The 17,611-nt window shown below is 39.4% G+C and overlaps 1 protein-coding gene and 1 long non-coding RNA gene across 2 annotated transcripts in view; one reads left to right on the top strand and one right to left on the bottom strand.

Moving 5' to 3' along the window:
- igsf21a (immunoglobin superfamily, member 21a) overlaps positions 1–17,611 on the top strand; it is a 262,207-nt gene that overhangs the window by 236,622 nt on the left and 7,974 nt on the right. Inside the window, exons 7-9 of the mRNA XM_078947780.1 lie at positions 6,614–6,699; positions 10,278–10,470; positions 14,480–14,512. Of these exons, the coding sequence (XP_078803906.1) occupies positions 6,614–6,699; positions 10,278–10,470; positions 14,480–14,512 (312 nt within the window). The remainder of the gene's footprint in view (positions 1–6,613; positions 6,700–10,277; positions 10,471–14,479; positions 14,513–17,611) is intronic.
- Positions 6,607–14,346, bottom strand: LOC144992227 (uncharacterized). The gene is made up of 2 exons (XR_013656109.1): positions 14,208–14,346; positions 6,607–6,729 (listed from the first exon to the last, which is right to left on the bottom strand). It is a non-coding gene; the product is annotated as an uncharacterized LOC144992227 (long non-coding RNA).

Genomic DNA, 17,611 nt, shown 5'->3' with positions numbered 1-17,611 from the left:
TTAGTGGCGAATGCACAAGTCCGAGTGAGTGACAGGCCAATTCATCGAGCTGTCTGCTACTAGATTGAGTTAAACCAGGACCGTTATTGAAAAAGTCGGCCCAAATTAGAGAAGTCAAATAGGAATTTAGACATGCTGACCAATGTTACATAATTGTAAAGACTCTCTTGGAGATGGTACACTTCGCTGAACTTCAATGAACGCCTCCCTAAAGCTCTGGCCGGTGGCACAGCTAAAATTCAACAGTTCCGTCTCACGAATGTCCTCTGAAAAACTATAAAAGCAGAAAAAACTGTCATGCAGAAACTTCTTAACCTAAAGAAGGATCCAAATTCTGTTTTGGAATCACTTTTTTGATATGGCGTTTAGCATATTCCATTAACACTTCAAAGGTAATATGTTGGCATAGATCTCCTGGAAATTAGCTGTGCAGTCCTGACAAGATAAACCGATAAAGCTGCCACACGATGCTGGCAGCAGTGGAAGGTGAAGAGTCTGAATGAGGAGATGTTTGCTCCGTGCACCATGTCTCTACCGTCACTATTTTATCTAACGCCAACAGCTTCCCACTAATTAAAAGTGCCTTTCTCTCTATGCTGGTGTTTGCATTGCATTAAGTTATACAAGCTGTCCCCTTGAAGTAGAATGTCCTTAACAACTTTAAGATAAGAAAAAATATGCTCTAAAAGTCTCTGGTGAAGCACGCTAAGCTTTACGTTCTGCCCCGGTGTGTTCCATCAGTGTCGAGGGAGACTTTGAAGACCATGGACGCATTTTCGAGCGAGTTGAGGGAATGTAAGCATAATTCTAGTTCAGGGCTGTCTCTGCTGTGGTGGGTGGGGCTTCTGCAGGATAAAGTTAAGGTGGTGTTTTCCCAACAACGATGAATCATACAAGTAGAACAAGGTAATGCATGCATGTTTAAATCAGACACCAGGCATACCAACTGCCCTTACAGATGGATTCAGGCTGTCTGCTGGGAAAATTTCTTTAACAAATCACTACAGGGTAGCAGCAAGAAGTCTGTTTGTGCTCGTTTTTTCTACGTGTGAACCCTCGTAGTGAAGACTTAAACAACACGCAAGGCTAACGAAGGGTGAAGTAGGTGAGGCTCAGGCGTGTCGAACAGATTTTCATCATTTCAAAACCCTGAAACCCTGCGAACTGCAGAGGAAGCCTGTTATAGCTGTTCACTTGATATGTGCGCGCTCCTTGCATGACTATTACACTATTGACTATTAAATGAAAGAAATTGACAATCAGCGTGTAGTCTGTGTGGACATCCAACGTGCACAACCTGTGCGTGAAACGTTGGTGCCTGGTCAGTAAGGGGCCAGTACTCACGGCGTACGAACGACTAGAGTGTGGCGTAAGGACGCCGTACAACAACATGACGTACCTCATAAGGGCGTGTAACTTCCATTAGCCCGCCGAACATTTCACAATACACGAACCACACGCACAACAATGGTACGTTCCATTTTTATGACTTACCAACCTCAAGGGAACCGCAAGACACACCTGCGCTCCCCCTAAGAGGCAGCCGTTCCTCACTCGGACCCTCCGGTGTGTGTAATCAGGGCTTTACATAGAAGGACTCCATTAAGTTAAAGGGATCATATACATATAAAAAGCAATATGTTGTGTCTATAAATGAACAAGATGGAAAGTATGTTGTTTTTTTTAACTTTTATTTACTGAAAGCGATCAACAACAAAATGAATTCTATTTTGTTTACCATACATCCCTGCATTTGTGTCTATGTCAAAGCAAGAAACTCGACAAAAGTTAGTAGGTAAAAGTGTGAAGTTGGTTGTTTGTAATTAATACATTTATAGAGGTTTCCCTTAACAGAGAGGAAAACCTTAAACCTGCATCCGGTTTAAAATGCAACAGTGAAAATAAACCAGCAAGAAATCTCTGACAGAGAAACATGTTTCAACTTTTTTAACCCCATTACTGTTAAAGTAACAAGCAAACATCAATGAGGGATGAAGACCTTGTCCCATAATAACTAGTGTACAGCATTTAAACCATATACCGTATTTTCCGGACTATAAGTCGCCCTTTTTTTCATAGTTTGGCAAGGGGTGCGACTTATACTCCGCAGCGACTTATATTAGAAATAAATTGAAATAAATACATTGTTAACCCTCCTGTTATGTTCATTTGTGAGGAACAGAAATGATGTTTCTGGGTCAATTTGATGTATGGGGTATGTTAAGTGTTAAGAGTATGTTAAGTGACTCAGAGAATCAGCAAACTTTTTTTACAGTAAGATCTTGAAGGCTAACAACATAATATTCTATTTTCCAATGATTTCATAGATTCAGAAATGCAATAAAAATGAAAACTGTTTCTACAAAAACAGGATGAAAACAGAGTATTAGTTGGCAAATGATGCTTCATGAAAGGAATAAATAAATAAGTATGAGAAAGAATTACTGTGAAATTATTAGATAAACAGTCTGCTATGATTGTGTCATATAAGGTTGTGAAAGTTAAAATGCGACTTATAGTCCAGTGCGACTTATCTGTGTTTTTTGCTACTTTATAATGCATTTTTGGGCTGGTGCGACTTATACTCCGGTGCGACTTATAGTCCGGAAAATACGGTAGTTTTCTCTGATGAATCATCTCAACTTGTTTCTTTTCTGTGAATAAATATTAATTTAGTTATTTTAAACTGATGCTTATTTTTTTTACAAAACAAAGTTAACTTTGAAGAAAGTAGTGTGTAATTGTGCCCCCTGCTGGTCTGGAGTCCTTCTGCTTTTGCCTCGTCTCCACACAGAAAGAAATGACTTCCCAGATTTCCTCAGGCGCTCCACTTTTTCCCTTTTTTCCTAATGCAGTTCAGTCGTGAGGTTAATTAATTCCAATCTTTAAAAAGCCTCTTTCACCGATCAGTTATCTTCAAAACAAAGGTGCTCTCTAAATCTTCTTAGTCTGTGAGAAAAAACAAAAAAAAAGGAAGCCAACCTTTAATGTGTAAATCAGTTTTCTCTATTACTGTTATCTTTGAGATCCTTTTCTGTGAGAGATGAAAGCAGGAGCCTCTGCGTATCTGGAAGTGCAAGACTTTACTTTATCCACATGAGTTTTCAGGTTGAATTTGGGGTTTTTGGCAAACAGTAGGGGTCTGTGATGCCTGCATATGTAAGAAACTCAAGAGCTTGAAAGTTGAGCTCAGAAACATTTTCAAGCTTGTGTATTTCATTGAACAATATAAAATGGAGCTGCGCCAAAGCCTTTCTTTTGGGAAGACTTTTGTTTTGCAGTTTACAACAGCTTCATGCACACCAGTGTTTGTGCAGACTGCATGCTACGTGTTTACTCCATGGACAACCTAATTCAGTGAAGCACTTAAAAGGACAGCAATTTGTATTATTTATGTGTCTTTTATGGTGCAATGAATGACCTTGTCTATCCCAGAGGAGGCTTTAGTTAGGGTCCGGCCATCTTATTAATCCCACCGCTGCTGCATCCCCCTGACAAACAGTGATGCTCATCAATCCAGTCAGTCATTTGTCTGCAGTGTCTCTTATTGCCATCATTTGCAGATCCAAGCATCGTCGTGTCTGCACCCCTCTGAACCCGTCACCTGTTCTCCGACTTCATCTTTCCGTTTGTGCTGTTGCTCTTTGAAAATGGCTGCCATTAGAACTGATGATGTCAGAGTTTCAATTATCGGAAGCGTGGCACCATGTTTTGCCACTAAAATTTAACATGACTCTTTATTTATTGGGTTATAGGTAAAGCCCACAATGCTACAGGAATCGATCCATCCATTCATTTTCTAAACCTGCAGTCCCTTGGTCATCGCTGCCTTTAAAATATATATATATATATATATATATGTATATATATATATATATATATATATATATATATATATATATATATATATATATATATATATATATATATATATATATATATAATTGTTTTTTCTAATTATCTATAAGTTTCACATAAGGTTTTTCCGGAGCTGTTTAAAATATTTTTTGACAAAAATATTCAAAACGTTTTATTTCTATATTTTTTGGAAGGAAATACTATTAGTTGCAATGTGGTTTTGGGGTATGAAAACAACAAGGAAATTGTGTTTAATACTAAAGTCCCAGACATTTGCTTGTTTATTGTGGTTTTACAGTCCAAAAACTGAAAAACATTTTCTGATCCGTGACCCAAATTAGGTTACTAAACAAAACAGAACAGACAACCTAGGATACCTACCCAGGACCCAGACTTTGACACAGACAGATCTTCATATCCACAGGGACAAGGCAAAGGTCATGAAGGTCAATATAATGCCTGACAATCTTGTAAACTGCCCCTGGTGGAAGACACTGGGATAACCTGTGTGAGCAGCATCATCTAGCGATGAAAACATCATAGAAAGAATTCTGAAGACAGGAGCCACCTTCATCTTTCTGAAGAAGGTATGAAGATCAAAGCAAAGTCAGTATTTTCTGCTCTGAGTCAGTACGTCTCTGTGGATCTGAGAGACGGACAACTAAACAGCCAGAGATAAATACCAACATCAGGCTTTACTGAATCCTCCAGCTGAAGTGAACCGACTGAGGTAGAAACGCCAACCTGCATGAGGCAGAGAACTGGCCGGCTCTCTGCGGGCAGAGACCCTCAAGAGGTGGACATGGACCCTCTAGGAACGCGTCCAGCACCACAGAGAAGGAGGATGAGGAGAAAACATGCAACACTTCTAAAATGCTTCAGAAAGGATTCCTGGTTAAGTGGCCTCATCTTCACTCATTCCACATGTTTGGGGTCAGAAAACAGAGGACAAATATTTTTGATGCCAATAAATAATAACTGAGATCATTTTTGGCCCATTCTGGAGTTCTGCTATCACCATGGAGGAGGATGTGATGCTGCAGGCGGGATTTGAACGTCTTTCAGGACCTTCATTCAAACGTACGCGCTTTGGTTAATGCGAAGCAAGATCTTCTTCTTTCAGCCACTCGACACCTGAATTAGTTCTGATTCCTCGTTCGTAGCATCGTTTGAAGATGACAGGTTTGGGCGCTCACCTTTTTAACACGACCAGTTAATGTGAAAATGTCCCACAGATCTGCTGTACAGACGTGTTTTCTTGTTTTTGCTCCTTCTTGAAGCCCACCTGACGCAGGGTGCATAGCTGCTTTCTTTCCGTTCTCTGACCTTTCCTGATATGAAAACAATTCCTTCCTGCTAAGTGAAGGAGTCGAGCTGCAGAAGGGGGGAGGCGGGGGGTCTGGTCGGATCGAGGCTGTGTCGTTTTCATCCCACAAATGCAAGGGATGACGCAGAATGCCAACTGTCCCTGCTGGAGCGAATCCCAGAAATCAGACATATGCCTCGCGAGCTCCATGTGACTCCACGACACTAGAATAAAAAAAAATGCGGCATTCTGCATGAGAAAACGTCCACAGCGGCGGCGAAACGCCATCAGCCTGTGAGGGAGAACCATGTCTTTGGTTGGGATGTCATGTGAAAATTTTCCATGAATCTTAATACTCCTCAGGGATTTTCTCCTCCATTTTTTCCTGTAAAAACTAATCAATTTATGCAGAATAATGATGAGTGTCTTCAGTATTTAAATACATTCAACACTTTCCTCTGAATTCAGGAGTTTTTGAACTGTTCCAATGCATAAAGATAAGTGGAAATGATGTTGTACATGGATAATACAGCATGCTTTACCCAACTATTTGATATTGTAAGTCCATAAACAACAGCCTAATCCAGGATTATAACTAACAGAAAAAAAAATCAGTAATAAATTATCGTTGGTGAACAGTTTGTTGGGGATTACTGACTAAAAAAAAACTCTGCTCATATTTTTTTGTTCATTTTTCACTAGCCTATATCACTGAAACTCAATATCATCACTGCTAAAAGTTCAAAGTAAATTAACAGCAGAGCTAAGAGTGTGGGCTCACAGGCATTAATAATTGCGTGTCCTTGGCTCTCTTCTCATTGCACATGTTGTTCAGTCCATTAGCTTTACATATAGAGCTGCACTTCCTGTGATGCAGTTATCTTCAGAAGAGCTGTTAATCATCCCAAATCATGCAGAAACAGCTTATAATGGCCTTCTGTCATGTAATGTGCGCTTTAGCGGTTAATAAAATGATTTGCCTGTTTTTTTATGACATCATGGATATTTCTCATCTCGTCTTGAAACCTCCTGTCTTCAGAGGAGTGGTGACTTCCTGTTGCCTTTCCCGCTGTGCCCTTTTGTTTCAGGTTGTAGAAATGAAAGCCATCTGGGGGCTGCTGTCCACACCAAGACAAGGGAATTAGCTCTCTGAGTGTCCCTTATCTCGCCTCCTGCACACCCCACCCTTTGCACTCCCATTCTCTTCCAGTAATGAGTATCTACCCAATTTAGTTCCTTTTTTCTCCAAAGGGGAATAAATCCGGCACAGTCCTTTGGATGAAAGAACCTGCAGTTCCCCCGCCTCTCGCTCTGTGACCTTAATTGACAGGAAATTGTATTTGTCTGCCTCTCCGTGTGACAAAACAGGTGTCCGGCGGGATTTGCTCTTGATGCTCAGAACAATGACCTTTGTCTTCCTTTCTTCTCCTTGTTCTCCTCTCTTTTTAGCTGCTCCAAAGGGTCCCAAACTCTCGATGACCCCAACCAGGGCAAAGGTAGGGGATACGGTGCGGATCATCGTGCAGGGATTCCAGGTAAAATCCTCTGGGTTATGTGGCATGGGGCTGTAAGAAACCAAAAAAAAAAATTGGGGGTGTGGTTATTGTTCAGGTTTTTGAAGGAGATTGTTTCCCCCTCTGCAATCAGTTTTTTTTACCTAAATACATGTTATGTAGTGCTCCTCTTCTTATCATTCAGCTCAGAAAAAGCAGCTTTTATTGATAAGCAGTTTTCCTTGTGATCGAACTAAAGCAAAAGCACAAAAAAAGTACTTTTAATTTAATCTCATTAAAAGGAAATAAAATGCCGATCGTCTTCTAAGAATAAAAAAGTCACACCGAGCTTTGTGGTATTGTATGACGGAGTATGAGGGCCAACATATTAATAAAAACATCTGTTTACAAGAATAAAAACATAAAATTATGAGAAAAAGTTGTAATTTTACAAGGAAAAGTTGTGCTTTTTTCTGGTTGGTTGTGTAAGACTCCATCCAAATTAGATGCCAACTAAATCCATCAATGCACCTATTTATGGCAATGCATAAGGCTTTATCATAAGAATCTGCGTTCCATGATGCATTTGGACCTGTACCACTGTACTGCCGACGGCGTAAAGAGCTGGAAATCCACTCCGTGTGTCATGAATATTCCTCTGAAAAGGGCCCAGTTTCCTGCAAATTCTTTTAATGTCCAAATACTTACAATAACAACGTTGACTCACTCACCATTTCCTTATTTATGAAACCCACGCTGAAACAACCGCTTACATGCGCTCTACGGCTCTCATACTGATTTGAGATATTGGTTCTTTTTTGGTTGTTTTTTTCTTAGTAAACAGCCTTTTGCCTCATAAATGTATGACTTTAATCATTTAAATTCTCAACTTATAACTTATGAAATAATAACTTTATCATTGTAAAAAATTGACTCTTTTAATCGTAACTCTACGAGTTTATTCCCGTAAAATTACGACTTTTTTGTCATAATATGTCTTTATTCTGGTAAATGTACTAGTTTTTTAGTGGCCCAACACTCATGCTTATCCCAATAACATGACCAAATATAGCAAATATAATTTAATCCATTTGATTAAAAAACAAAAAGTTTAAAATTGTTTATAGGTGGAAGCAACATAACAGTCCATATATGGAACCTAACAGATAGTTTAACCCTGGAGAAACCAGTGTGAAAGAACATCGTAACGCCAGATCTTTTTTCCCCCAGATTATTTTATGACTAGGTCAGGATATTTTTTACAGAATAAATCTTTCCACAGCCACCTTAAAATGTACTTTGGTGTGAAACCATAGTGTTTAGAGAGAAGAGAAGAAAGCAACAAACGGGTGGAGCTTTTCACTCCAAAGCAGGAAGTGAGGAGAAGTTTGAAAATATTCTGGCGTTCCTTAACAAAACTGGAGCTGGAGCAAGGATACATGTAGAGATGTGAGGGAGTTTTGGGTGTTCCTACCTCTAATGATTAACCAGTTCACTCGTTTCCTACCCGTAACAAAAAAAGGGAAATTGAACTAAACAAAATAAACGCTTTAAAGGGATTTTCCAGAAACAAAGCAGCTTTATGGGTTTGAATTGCTGCATTTTATGGTTTGTCCCCAGTAAACCTAAAGGAATTAAAGTTTGTGGGGCTTTTTTTAATTTCGCACAGTATGGTTAAAGTGAATTTACTTCATTTGAACCAACAAAATGATCTCGATGTCTTGATTCCGCTTTCCCTCCTGTCCATAGCATACAGTGTGTGTTATTGACAGAGAAGTCAATAACACACACTGATAAATAGACTTGACTTCCTGCCGTGAGTGTCCTGTGGGTCGTAGTGTCAGTGAAGACAGGCCTGAAGCGGTCGTTTGAAAAGGAAAATGCTGATCCTGAACATGCCACGTGTTTGTCCAAAGCCGGGTCCTCTGCTGTTTGTTCAGAGCGTCACAGACTTACACACCTGCCTCTGTTTGCCCAGTGACCTTGGGATTCTTTGAAAGCTTCCTCTTTGAGCAGGGTCAGGATTGGTTATTACAAACAGGTCTGACTGAGCCTCAAAAAGCAAGTTTCCCTTATCCTTCCACAGACCTGTGGGCTTTAGAGGGCTTCACAGGTAGATAAGATTGTGTGTCAGAGTTCTATTATTTTGTTTTCACCTTTTTATTCTATAAAAAATGCCTCCGTCCGTGTTTGCATGATAATTTAACACCAATAGTTGGGAAGCCACAGTTCCCGATTTAAAACCGAACTGTTTTAAAAATGAATGGTTGTGTCTGTAAGAATCCGGTGAGTTTATGTTGAAACGCGGGTTGTGATCAATTTTTAAAGGATTCATTATTGCTTGTTTTATTACATCACACCAGGCTTAATAAAACGGAAATGTTTCTCTTTATTGGTTCTGAGGTTTTCATTATTGTTAGGTCACACACAAATCATAAAACAAACTAAAAGAAATAAAAAAAAATAAGGTTTGGACCAAATTGAGGGAAAAGTGAAATGTTTCATCCTTAATTAATACATATTTTTAATTATATTGATTTAGCAAACAAATCTTGATTCTGATTCTTGCTGGAGGTTCCTAGTGGTCATTGCCTGCACGGCTTAAGGTCATCATTACTTAAAACATACTTCTTTAAATTTGAATTTAAAAAAAAAACGGTTGGGTTTTTCATTCATACACAGCAAAAACACAAATGTTTTTTGGTGGTTTCTTTAAATTCCTTACGACACTTTAATTAAGACGGAACAAACTTAGTAACATTTCAAAAAGATGTTACAACTGGTTTTGAGACAATCAAATAAATCCCGATTGTTGAGCGATTTGAAAGCATCTTATCTTATGCAATATCTCTAATTAAACATTTTTGTGAACGTTAAATAATTTTAAGCAGAGGCTCACCACAGTGAGTGGTTTTGTTTCAGAGACAAAAGTTTGAAAGAAAACAGATTACTTAAAATCTGAAGACACATTTATCCTAAAATGTATAATTCTAGTATTACTTTAAGAGGATTATGGTCTAGAAATAAGGATAGTAGAATTGTAACATACTTGGGGGGAGGGTGTAAAAATATACCAACTATAAAGATATAAAACTTTTTTGGAGCAACACATGTTTAATTTAAAACATAATATTTCCCAGTGCGATATAACTAAATTTGAGTTTTCTAGCCAATTTTCAAGATTAAATTCTGTTTTAAAATAGCAGTACAACCAGGTTTGTTGAATTATTTTAAGTCAAATTCAAGAATTTTTCACTTTTAGCAGGAGAAAATCATCTTATTTCTTAATTTCTGTACTTCTTTTGAGATGGATGTTTTTTTCCAGTGTAAAAAATTGCAATGCAAAGTAGAGCAAAAGGATTCAGAGGGACATTTTTTAACCTTTTTGATTTAGTTACCCATCACACAGGAAGAAAAAAAATGCATTTGAAAAATGAAGTGTTGATTATTAATGCATGTTGTTAACTTGCTACCGCATTAGGGAAAAATTGGCGCCTGTGTTATTCATGTACGCTTTGCTTTAATCTCTTGGCTGAGGCGCAGACTTTCTCTGAGATCCCTTTAAACCCACTTTCTTTTTTCTTCTCCCTGGTTTTGTCTGTTTCCATCCCACATGATAGAATGAGGTTTTCCCAGAGCCTCTCTTAACCTGGACGCAGGTGGGGGGCCATATGCTGGATGGCAGCACGGAGCGCGAGGGAAGGGAGCTGGTTCTTGAAAGAGTGCCGGCGGAACTGAACGGCTCCATGTATCGCTGCACCGCACAGAATCCTCTGGGTTCCACAGATACGCACATTCGCCTCATAGTCTTTGGTACGTACCTCTGCGGCGGAGAAACGCCGTCACAGTCAAGTGAAGAATGGATGTCACAATATCTAGAGTTTTCATTCTATGGCTGTTCTAAATCAGAGTTTACTGAAATATTCCAGAAACAAATCTGTTCAACTGAGAATCTACTAAAGATGTCTGGCTTTTTTTTGGACACATTCAAACTGTGTGTGGGATTAGTTGGAACAGTTTAGGTACAAATGAATCAATTAATAATTTAACCTTTTTGGCAGGAATGACAGACCTCATTTTTTTTTTAGCACAAAAACAAACAAAGTTGGCATCGTGGACCAAAGACGAAATCAAAAGAGCCTTGCTGTCAGCAGTTTTCTTTGTTCAGAGGCCCAACTGAGGTTACATGTTCTTCAGAATTTGGATGTGTTTGATGTACTGGTGTTGATGTGGGACCTGGATAGCCTTCAGTCTCTATTAAATCTGTGTGTTCTGCTCCTCCGGTACTGTTTGCTCTGGAGAATCCTGGAGGAACCGGGTCTCGCTGGTCAGAGCCTCAGTATACAGAGATTTTTAATGACTGCTGTTTCTGCATTTATTAGATGTGATTCTTCTGTGTCTTTGACACGCGTAGACATAGCTGTGACTCACTTTTCATCTTTTAAACTGTTTTAAAAGCTTTCCAGTGGTCTTTTAATGATGATGATGATGACGTTTTTCGCCCAAGAAGCAATAAAACGTGTTTTTAGGACATGGTATCTGCAGAGCTACAGGAATTCAATAGAAGCAAAAATGGCGAGCGATATTGGAGCTGTCCAGCTGTCCGGTCCTGAGCCAGATGCCAGCTCGGGTGAGGAAAACAAAGACATGGATCTATTTACCCTCATTTCCACTGAGCGGTGGGCGAACATTTCCACTCAAAGTTGGACCGGCATGGTGCGGGTCGTAGACCGATTGCGTAGCTTTGTGTCATAGTCGTGCGACTACAGCAAAAGCAAAGCTATCAAAAACAACAGTGAAGGTCATCCAGCTGCTCTTTTATTCCGCTTGGTTTTCAAAAATGTTTTTATATGAATGTCATTTAATGTTGTTTAAGAGAAGAGGAATATGCTGGCGCTGGTTCGGCGCTTTCTTTCGTCATAAAAACCTTCCGCCAATCAAGGGATTTCACCTGTAACTCCCCCTTTACCAGTCCGTTCCATTTTAAAATGGAAACACTCAAAATAATGGATTGTACCGGACTGTACCACAGCTCTAAGTGAAAACGGGGCTTTTGTCAACGATGATTGCAAATACGAAAATTTATCGTCTCCTCCTGATTCAATTGAATAAATAAATGTTCAGAAATGCAATTTTGAACTTAATTTTTTTCTGTATGTTCTCCATCATCAGACAAATGTCACAAGAACATGTTAAAAACACCAAAAACTCAATTTTCATTGGAGCGGGGCTTCAAAAAGTTCCAACTTGGACTTGGTTTAAGTGACATAGCTTTTTTTTAGGTCAATATCTTCACTGTATCCAAAGCACTGTGGCTTCATTTAATAAAACATGAACACGCTTTCCTCACCATGTAGGCGCTGCAGCACTGCCACTTTAAATACAGAGATTTGAAAACCCTGACAAGAAATGAGACGTTTGAAATCTGTCTGCAGAATAATGACGCTGTGTCACGAATTCCTCGGGTTCCAACTTTTAACCTCTCTTGACAGGAAAATGTCAGGAAAAAACATTATTCTTTGGCATATTTAGTGCATGTTGCTCTTTCCCCTTTTTATTATTGTGCAAAAGCTTGCAGTGTGCACACATTCTTTTGGAGAAACAGTCAGCTGGACTCACTTTTTGTACTTGAGCAACTCTGAAACAAAGCGTCCATCTTTTTTTATGTCCTCCTGCCAGAAACATCCCAGCCGACAGGGTGAAAACTGTGTCACGAGTGCACAAATTACTGAGGAGGTCTAATAAAAGCCAGCTTTAAAGGGAAAGAGCCACTTTAGAGAGGTTGTTACCTTGGCAGGCGTTTTGCTAGAAGGAGCACTAATGTCTATTTAACACCCTGACGCATCCAAAGGTGTCATCGGATACGTGCCTAGTATGGCCCATCTGTCTGTTTGCTCCTTGTAGATTGCCTCCACTTATGCTTGGGGGAAGTAAATGGTGATTAAGTAACCTTGGCACCTTCCCTGGTGGCCTCGAGATGAGATAGTTCCTTCCTCCTGGGCCTGAAGAGATGTTTGGGGACACTGCTCAATTCACCAACTGTTTGATGTACGCCAACAAAAATAATGGATTATAATGAAGACCTGGTTTGGGAACTCACAAACAACCGAGCAGCATTTGCATCCTGCTGATTTACAGCCCCGGCTTTCTCTGCCGCCTATACTCTGAGACAATGGCAGAGTGAGTCAGCACAAGTCAGAGGAAGGCAGGCGGCAGGAAACGCCACACAACCGAACGGGAGACACACAAGATGGGAAATAAAGTTAGTCAATTGTGCAGTGGCAAGCACATGGGTGCATGAGGAAAGTGCACGGATTAATGTCAGTGGGTGGTTGCAGAGGGACCGGGGAGGTTTCACTCGCTCCTATAACTTCTCTCTGCTTATACATGAAGTCTGGCTTCCAGGCTTCAGCTGCAGCTCGCACTTCAGTTTAGCTGTAAATTTCAGAATCATAACTAGAAATGTTCATATTTATCGAAGACCCTCTCCGGTGAAAATGGTGTTTTTAACGTGTTCTTGTGGCGCTTTTCTGATGATTCAGGACATTTACGAGGAAAATTAAGCTAAAATTTGCATTACTGAGTATTTTTTTTAATGTAAATTGTTGTAGATCGGGAGCAGACGAACAAATGTAATTTCAAAAAAATTCTAAGTGTGACTTAGAAAATATGCAAGCTCCCTGCTCCCCCCTTTCTGATCATCCACCTGCAGACAAATAGATCTATGAACGTCTTTGTTTTCCTCGTCTGAGCTGGAATCTGGATCTAAACTGTACAACTGGATGCTTCAGTATTGCTCACCATGTTTGCTGCACCAGTAATGTTAGGTTGGGGGTGTAAAGGGCTCTAAGCTAGTGGGAAACTGTGATGATGGGAAGTAGGGGAAGGCTTACTAAGTGCCTATGGTCTTGCCCACAAGTCAGAGGGGAATTTCTGAAGAATTCATGCTGCTCTGCAGAAACTATGTCCTAGAAAACTGCACTGTTTGTTTGTTTTTGGCTTAAAATAATAATCATTTTAGAACGACGACTACGAAGACTTTAAAAAAGTCCAAAAGATAACTGAAGTGGGACTTTAAATACACAGATACGTTATAAAACCACATTTTAAAGTAAATCAGACAATTATTTTGAGTGAACAAATAAATGTGTCAGATTATAACATGATAAAAAGCTCCTCTGTCGTTTGTTAAGTTGGACCCGTGTGTTGGTGGTTTCCTTGTCAACGGCGCTGCAGCGCAGTGCAGACAAAAGAAACATTCCGAGTTCTGCTCAAGGTTGTTTTTTCTGTCAGTCAAGACAAAATAAGGCACATTAGCAACTTCATCCCCGGTTAGGAGTCTGACGCCGAAGGCTCACACCTTTCTGAAGATGAGGAGAAGGAAAAACTCAGTGTAGTTGAACACGCATGTGCAGTGAGTGATGTGTGTATCAGAGGATTTGATTTGCTGTCTGCATGTCAATCAAGTGACAAACGTGACAGCGAGTTGGCTGATTGGTTGCCTTTTTTTTGTATCTTTAATAATTTCACATATGGCTCACGATCACTACCTTTGGTGGATCAGGATCGACGCATTGGGCCCGCTGGTTCAGATAGTCCTGGTGGTTCTGTTCGTGGATCCATGAATCCTCTTCAGTCTGCATCTAGGAAACTTTCTTTAGTTTCCTTAAAGGTTCCTTAAATGTCACATGGCTGTCTTTTATTTTCTTTCTGCTGCTTCTCATTCCAGCAAACTTCTTTTTCTTATTTTACTGATCACTCGCTGTCGCCATAGCAACCACATTGTCTGATTCCATGTTTCTTCTCTTTGTCTTCCCAACAGAAAATCCAAGCATGATGAAAAGGAATCAGAACAGTAAGTGTTTCTCTTTTGAGTGAGAGGGCTTTTTTTTATGATTTGTGTATAAAACATTAAACTGCATTTCATTTTTTTTAACATTTATAGTGTCGACAGGTGGAAATGTTTGATTCTGTTTGTGTTCCACATCTAAGTAACAAGAGGGAGATTGAGGCAGGATTAGTCCATGACGGTGTTCAGCAGCAGCAGCAGCAGCAGCCGCCTCTCCCCGTGACTAATCTTGCCTGTCACTTTTGGTTGAGTGCGAGATTATTGGCGTTTCATATGTGCAGTTGTGGCTCTTTTGCGGCTTCTGGGATTATCGTATGTAAAGATGAGGGATTGTGAAGAGAAGCCGCAGAGATGTGGCAACCACCTCTCCATCTCTGCTGCTTTCCGTCTCTTCCTCCCACTTTCCCGTTTAATCACTCCGTCGGTCCTTCCCGCCTCCCTGCTCTCCCGTTCTCCCAGTGTCAGTCTCCCCAGCAGCATCATCAATTTCATGTTGTTGTTTCACGTTTGTCGCTGCCTCATTTTTCTCCTCTCATTATGTTTTCTCCACTTCCAGCACATCATTTTTTTCCCTTTATTTCTTATTTTTGCACATTTCGCCTCTGGCTTAGCTCACAACCTCCGATTTGACGCTGATTTTCCATCACGGGGAGTGTAGATTATGCTGTAGTGTGGGAAACATTCAGCTCTGACTAAATAACAAGAGTTTGGAGCCTTGACAGATGGGCCTCTGAAGCATGAAGTGCTTCATGACTCACCACCACTAAATTGAGAGTGCGACCTTATAGAGATAAAATCAAAGCTGGGATGCGGTCAAAGAAAAAGGGTAGAAAACCGCGAGAGAACCATTTAATTGCTCTCTTTTTCTTGTTCATTTTAATGAACATGTAAGAAAAGTGAAGTAAGACTGGCTTCCAGCAAATTCTCATTGATCGATTTCTCTGCACAAAAGACTAAACTGCTGTCACATTCCTACAACCTGTGAAAATGTTAGACAGCTTTGCTCCATGTCGGGGTCACCTGCAGTCTTAAGTCTTTAGCTTTACCTTTTACTTTGAATGCGTAAGTTTACACAATAAATCTTTTTAGTCATTTTTGTGTTGCATTTTTCTGTTTTTGTGTTTGTCTGATCAGTACAGGGATGTCTGTTCTGCCCCCTAACCCTTTTAAAGAGGGCATTTGTGTAAAAGACACCGTATTCCCTCTGGATCACGTGATATAAATGTTTCAGGGCAGCTTCACTACGGTGGCCCTGAAGTAGGAATCACTCAATCTTCTAGACATTTTAAAGATCACGACAATTAAAAAATTTAAAAAAAGGAAAAACAACAGCATTGCGTTTTAAAAATCTAAGCAAACTTCCAAAAACTAAAACGTTAAAAAAAAATGTGTATATATATATATATATATATATATATATATATATATATATATATATATATATATATATATATATATATATATTTATGTATTTCGGGAAACAAAATACTTTCCAGAAATCAAAATAAAATATTAAAAACCGAAACAAAGTAAGAAACTGTAAAAGGTATTCCAGGAGACCACAGATTGGATGATGAGGAAAGCAGAAGGATGTTTTACCTGAACTGTAAAGACTTCATTGATCAGTGGGCGTGGCCGGAAGCGTAAAGATATATCTTCTGTAGGAAGATACCGCGTTGCTGAATAACTTCCTCTTGAAAAGGTGAACAAACATCATCTTTTAAATGAATCGGTTAGTTCAAAAGGGGCCCAAGTCCAAGACATTTGTTTTTTCCAGGAAATGATTTTAATTGCATAGCTTAAAGGGAGGTTACACCAAATGATTCATACTTTACCCAGATTTAGCACCAGTTCATAGCTTACAAATGCTATAATATGAAGTACCTCACTTTTATCATTTCAGAGGACTAGCAAACTAAAGTCTCTGGACTTGGGCCCTTCTTGAATTAAACAGGGGCTCTGCCATATTGGATAACTAGTGCTGCCATCTATGGGATAAAGCTAAACTCATGCAAGAGAGGCCCAAGTCCAGGAATTTTGCACTTAATGCATATAAATGTCGAGCATAGTCAATACATAACAACAGACTTGTGACTTTTTTGCACATAATCAGATCTGTTCTATAGTCTTCAAGGGAAAAGCTTTTCCCTTGAAGACTATAGAACAGATAATATCTCTATTTTGAAGAATTATGGACTTGGGCCCCTTTTGAACTAACCGATTCAATTAGCGATGTCCCATGATACCTACCTTGGTTTCTTTTTTTTTGCATCATTTTTTTAACATTTTATTTTGATTTCTGAAAATTATTTTGTTTTCCTTTTTATCTTGTTTCATGTTTTTAGAATTGTGCTTTGGTTTTCTTGTAATGTGTTTTGATTGTAGACTCAACGTGTGTGTTTTTTTTTTTTTATTGTGACCTGATTTGCTTTTTTAATTGTGCTTTAGAGACCGACCCAATTCGATAAAATTTGTGTTTTTAACATGTTGTTGTGGCATTTTTTTGATGATGGAGGAAAAAATGAAGCTAAACTGTATTTCTGAGTGTTTCTTTTATTCAAATGGTTGTGAACCAGGAGCAGAAGAACAAATACCGTTTGAAAAGATCGTATTTGTCACGTAGAAAATACGCTGGGCTGATGCATCTACTTTCAGACAAATAGATTCATGAACGTCTTTGCTTTCCTCGTCTGAGCTGGAATCTGGATCTACCTCTGATTTTGCTGCACTGCTAGTTAGGCTGAGGGTGTGAGGGGCTGTAAGCCAGCAGGAGAGAGTGTAAACGTATAGCTCATTTGAGGGTGACGGGAAGGGGGAAAGGGATTGCTCCTAAAAAAAAAGGGACTTTAATAGGTTTCTGCGTCGATTCATTTGTTGATGTGATTTGTACTTCAGGGCCACCGTACGTCACCGATGTTAGGGGTTAAAAACTTTTTCTCTTCATGTGAGCCGAAGTCTTCATGAATATAGTTTTTATTTTCATAAAATAAAATAAAAATGTACTAAACTGAGATTGGAACTTCAGTTACAACTTAGAAATGATAAAGAAATCCTAACCATCTGTATTGTCGTTATTGTTTAGAGTGACAAGCTGTTAATGGTCTG

Source organism: Oryzias latipes, chromosome 5 (genome assembly GCF_053564925.1).
Source record: "Oryzias latipes strain Hd-rR chromosome 5, Olatipes_Hd-rR_3.1".
In the NCBI taxonomy this organism is placed as follows: domain Eukaryota; kingdom Metazoa; phylum Chordata; class Actinopteri; order Beloniformes; family Adrianichthyidae; genus Oryzias; species Oryzias latipes.
This window is presented reverse-complemented; position numbering and strand designations above follow the sequence as displayed.